At 44.1% G+C, this 5602-nt stretch overlaps 1 protein-coding gene across 1 annotated transcript in view; it reads left to right on the forward strand.

Moving 5' to 3' along the window:
- Nucleotides 1–1211, forward strand: part of LOC103913886 (D(1C) dopamine receptor-like) — a gene marked incomplete at its 5' end in the record, with an annotated part of 4198 nt that extends 2987 nt beyond the window's left edge. Inside the window, one exon of the mRNA XM_009320469.1 lies at nt 1–1211. Within this exon, the coding sequence (XP_009318744.1) occupies nt 1–1211 (1211 nt within the window).
- Nucleotides 1212–5602: the final 4391 nt, after the last annotated feature.

Raw genomic sequence — 5602 nt, forward strand, 5'->3', positions numbered from 1 at the left:
TCTCGCTGGCCGTCTCGGACCTGTGCGTGGCCCTCCTGGTCATGCCCTGGAAGGCGGTCACCGAGGTGGCCGGTGGCTCCTGGCTCTTCAGCAGCCGCTTTTGTGACACCTGGGTGGCCTTCGACATCATGTGCTCCACCGCCTCCATCCTCCACCTCTGCATCATCAGCCTGGACCGGTACTGGGCCATCGCCAGCCCCTTTCGCTATGAGCGCCGGATGACACAGCGCCTTGCCTGCGCTATGATAGCCATGGCCTGGGCCCTCTCCATCCTCATCTCCTTCGTCCCAGTGCAGCTACACTGGCATAAAGCCAAGGACATGAGATATCCAGGCTCCTGGCTGCCTGGGACGCCCCGCTGTGATGTCAGCCTGAACCGCACTTATGCCATCACCTCCTCCCTTATCAGCTTCTACATCCCCGTGGCCATCATGATCATCACCTATACCAGGATCTACCGAATTGCCCAGGCCCAGATCCGCCGCATCTCCACCCTCGAGCGAGCAGGGGGGCAGTGGCCAGCTCATGGCAAGGAGCCTACCTCCTCTTTGCGGAGTTCCCTGCACAAGGAGACCAAGGTGCTGCAGACCCTCGCTATCATAATGGGAGTCTTCGTTTGCTGCTGGCTGCCCTTCTTCCTGCTCAACTGTCTGTTGCCTTTCTGCCAGCCCAAGCTGGAGAGTGACCACGAAGGACAGTCACCCTGCGTTGGCCAAACCACCTTCAACATCTTTGTGTGGTTTGGCTGGGCCAACTCCTCGGTGAATCCAGTGATCTATGCTTTCAACGCAGACTTCAGGCGGGCTTTCAGCAGCCTGCTGGGCTGCCGGTGCTTCTGCTGTGGGACACCCAGATCCACTGTGGAGAGGGTCAACTGCAGCGATGAGCTGGTTTCCTACCATCATGACACCACCTGCCAGAAGGAAGGAGCTGCCTCATGGTCAGTGCGGCCCCCTGCTGTCAATGCCCGGGTGCAGCCCGTACCCCATGCTGTAAGCCTTCCGGGAGAGGACAGCAGTGAGGAGATGTCTATGGAGAAGAGGCCTGTGACTTCTCAGACACAGGCTGCCCCTGGCAGCAGCCCCAAGAGTCGTCAGGTGCCAGCCATTTTGCAATTTGATTGCAAGGCAGAGCCATCCCTGGAAACTATTACCCCCTGTACGGGGCTTGGTCAGTGTGAGGGACCCCATCACCCTGTTCCAGAGGGATAAGTGATTGTGCGTTTCTCACACAGCCATCCCACGGGGAGAGTTCACTCTGCCTGCACATGAGATACGCCCATCCCCCAGCAAACAAAGTCCCATTCCAGAGGGATGGGGACCTGCTGCTCTTACCCCAGAGGGGTAACGGGTATATGAAGTCCACCCCAAAAGCATATAGCAAACGCATATTAACCTCTTCCCACGGCCACCTTCACCCCTTACCCTTGTTCACAGTCAGTAGACATTTCCCACGCATTTGTTCACCCTCATGCTTCAATCAAACTTGTGATATTTATTAAGAATAGTGAGATAATTAGATCAAAATAAAAACAACTCATAGTTTGAGACTCTATAATATAATCTTACATAGATAAGTTAATCTTAGATTTAGTTTCATTGCTAAAACCCATTTCCCCCCCCCCATGGTTTCGCATCATACATGTGCATAGTTCTGGTCTTAAAGGTTTGTGTTTGGTTTTACTTCTGAGTTTATTTCAAAGCTGCCTGTCTGGATTTACATGTCTGAATCTGTGTTTAGGCTCTTAAATAAAAATTGCTCTATTAAAACATCACTATCTTACGTTGAGTCAAAAGACTGCTCAAAACCCTGGAAAATTAAGTTGCTTTTATGTAGGAGCCCAAACAGTTTCAGGTGCCAAACTTTGGTATCCAGGCTTAAAGATACTGTGCTAGGATCTTCCTCAAATGTTAAAAAGTGTAGTATTGTATTAGGCTGAAGTTACAGCAGGATGGTGTCTGAGAAGCAGCTCTACAACTCCAGTGAGATTTAAGCTGCTATCAGATGAGGTAGCTGCAATCCTTCTTTCTCCTACTAGTTCAGGCAGCCGATCCTTCCAGAAAGCAAGGTGGTCCACAAAATAAAAAGTGACCAGGTCATCTCTCTGAACCCATTTCACTACTTGTAGACATGAACAGCAGCAAAAGGCAGAGCAAGTGGGTGTTGGATGGCTTGCAGGAGAGAAAATACTGGGGGAACTTGACAATCATTTCTGCATGTGTAAAAGGGTTGAGCAGACATTAAGGGAATACAGCAGCACCTCACTGTCCTCCACTTCTCTGCCCACCACTTAGGAGTTCTGCTGCTGACCATTTAATACTGTGCTCCACTAACTAACATCATTACCCCACTTTTCTGTCCTTTGCCTATGATTGAGTTGATTGACCTTGATTCATCTAAGGGAGATGATAAAAATGCAACTGTCCAGAAAGAGACATCAAGAATGCTTACACTGCAAGAGTTTTCTTGGACATTGAGTCTTATAGATGGCACAGCTGATATCTTTCAGAACAGTGATCCATGCTGAAGAGTCAGCTGCTGAAAAGCCAGACTATCCTCCCAGTGATCCTGCTCCCTGTGAATTTAAACCGTGTAATTCTGAAGTCCCTGTACGCATTTCCCCCCATCACATTAATTCTTATGGGAAAAATTGCTTTTACTATCCTGCTCTTTTCAGGAATGTGTCGTTGATGGATAGTTGGATGTGACTGTAACCTGTTCTTTATGGCCAAGACTGGCAGGACAAGAGGTAATGGGCTTAACTGTAAGAAAGACAAAAGCAAGGCTTCAGAAAAACTTCCTAAGAATAAGGGTAATTAAGCACTGGAGTAGATTGCCTAGGGAGGTTATGACATCTTTCTTAGTAAAAGTCTTTAAGATGACATTGCTAAACATCTGTCAGAAATGACATTGGCATTGTTAATCCTGTCTTGGGGCAGAGGCACTGTGTAATGGTCTCTTGAGATCTTTTGTAGTCCTGCTTCACTATGACAACGCAACTCCTTAAGCATTGAGCTTAAGATGTTTGATTTTTTTTTTTTTTTGCATGCAATGATCCTTAGCTATTTTCTTGAAGGCAAAAAAGCATACAGATAAGAACTTGGAGAACCCATTTGTATATTTCCCTTCTTCTCTTAGTGATTACCCATTTTTCTTAGCATTTAACAACTATCATTCAGCACGCCTAGTGCCTCATCTGGAGAGCAACCCTGAAATAAACCTAGTATTTCCTTCAAAGAGATACAAGATCTGTGTTTTTTGTTTTGATTCCCTTTGATTATTTTCTAGGTGATGATACGTGAACTGTACATGGATTCAGATGCTAAAGGGTCAATCAATTTGTGAGAGGATTTTCCTTGCTACATTTCTTCCTTCTTACACAAACCAGAAACGTACCATAAGAGTGTCAGCATCTTTTATCTCCTCCAAAAAACCAAAATTATATCTGAGAACTGTAAGAGACTTCTCATCTCACCCACTCCACACTAAAACCCATCCTGGGGATATACTGACACGCCTGATAAGACGCTGTCCTGAAGTGTGACTCCCTCGCGGCCTGCTACACTTCTGTTTCTGTTGCAAGAGCTTCAGCTGGCTCCATCCCTCAGAGAGCTAACTCCCTGCCTGCACACATCTTCCTTCTCGTGGGCAGGCAGTCTTCTGGCAGTCAAGGCCACACATGAAATTATTATGCACAGGAGCTTTTTTTTTTTTAGTGTGTGTACAGTCTCATTATTAGTGATAAAAGCTGTTAATTAATGGAAGGGAAAGGTTTACCTTCGCACAAGGTTTGCCCTGCCTACGGGAACTGTCTCGCCCAGGAAGTAGTCTGGACTTACTACATAGAGCAATGAAAACTGAGTGCATGGCAGAGTAGGTGGCAGAAATGAAGCAATGAATATATCTGAATGACCTTTTCTCTTAAGAATAATCAGAAATGCATGGTAGCTTTGATTTACGAAACTATATTTGTGTTAAAAATGGAAAAAGCTATTTGTGTCAGTGCTTGTGGCTATAGTTTCAATAAGGTTCATTAATAGGTCAGATTGTACCTGAAAATAAATGGATATTTACCTGAAGAAAAAAACCTGGTCTTTACTGAAGCTTTTTAAAGGGGCAATTTAAAATTGCTCTTTGTAAGTGATGCTGGAAATAGTTATTTGTACCTGATTGGTAATGGTCATCACTGATGTGTAGATGATACATGTTACAATAGTTTACAGCTGTAAGGTCCGTTGTAGTAAGTGCAGTGTAATGTTCAAGGCTGTAATAAATTTCAGAAATTGCGTATTATAAACTGTTTATATTCATTTTAAGTGGCATATTGTGGAAGGTACTTCATATGAAAGCTACACCACATAGCCCTTCAGACTACAGCTTCTGCTGTTGCTGATTTAATAACACGTAAATATTGATACTGTATGTATTTTTATTTTCCTAGACTGGGAAGGCTCCCGAATGTCAAGCATACTACAGACCACACAGTTCTGTGAACAGTAAATGAGCAAGACTTATTTTCCCAAGAATTTTTTCTAGAGATCAACTGTGATTTCTAATTGACATTTTTCTCATGACAGGGCAAGCTGCTGTGTTAGATTACACAAGATTCAGTTAGCATTGTTAGGTCCAAGTCTGATGAGATATATTAAAATTATTACAAAATCCAAAGGTTTACTTCAGCAGAAATTAAGAGGCAAAATTACTTCCTGTTTACACCATTGCAGCCACTCAAACGAAACACCTTCCAAAGCAAAAACTTGGCAGCGCTTTGTTATCTGTTTCTGGGTCACAACTTTCTTGGCTTGGCAGGACAAAATGAATCACAAATGGCCAAGGTATTGTTTTAGGGAGATCTGTGGCTATTCCTCAAACACACTTTTTATAACTCAGATCATTAAATCTACATACTTCTTTATGGATTCACCACAATTTATGTAAGGTATTTCACTGACTAAAAGCCGTTCACTTCCATGCCTAGTAGTTCCACATTTACAATACCACTAACGTCACAGTGACCTAAAAAATAGCTTTTAAACAGCCTTGGTGTCAAAACAGTCCAACCTCACAGTCATCTTATCTAAACACTCTTATTAGCCAATGTCTAAATATCCGAATCAAAACATGTCCCGGGTCAGCAAAGTACAAGTGGTAGGGCTTTACAATGTATACCAAGTGCCTTCTCTGTTCAAATAATTCCCACTTCCTTTCCTTCTGTCAGTCTACAAAGTTCTCAACCAGCTACAGGTCATATTTCTTTATTACACAACTGAAATGAATACAGACTTCTTGTGGTCGGTTAAAAGCTTATGTAGCTGAGCTGCCTTCTCATTATTACATTGCACATGAGAAATAGGGATAATGTCTCTGTAACCTCCCTGGGGGGCTGTAAAGATGCTTATCCAGCTGAGAGCTTTTCCCCGCTGTCAGATTTCTCTGAAATTGTTCGTTGGGTTTAAAAGTTAAGCATGGGGGTAAACAGAGACAGATATGTGCATGCATGTGGGCATGCCTTCTTAGACAACTGGGCTAGAAAGTAAACACCGTTCTTCAAGGAAAAGGAAACTTAAACCTCAAGGCTGGTCTGTCTGGAGCTGGAGATACA

Source organism: Pygoscelis adeliae, unplaced genomic scaffold, assembly GCF_000699105.1.
Source record: "Pygoscelis adeliae isolate BGI_AS28 unplaced genomic scaffold, ASM69910v1 Scaffold190, whole genome shotgun sequence".
Classification (NCBI taxonomy): domain Eukaryota; kingdom Metazoa; phylum Chordata; class Aves; order Sphenisciformes; family Spheniscidae; genus Pygoscelis; species Pygoscelis adeliae.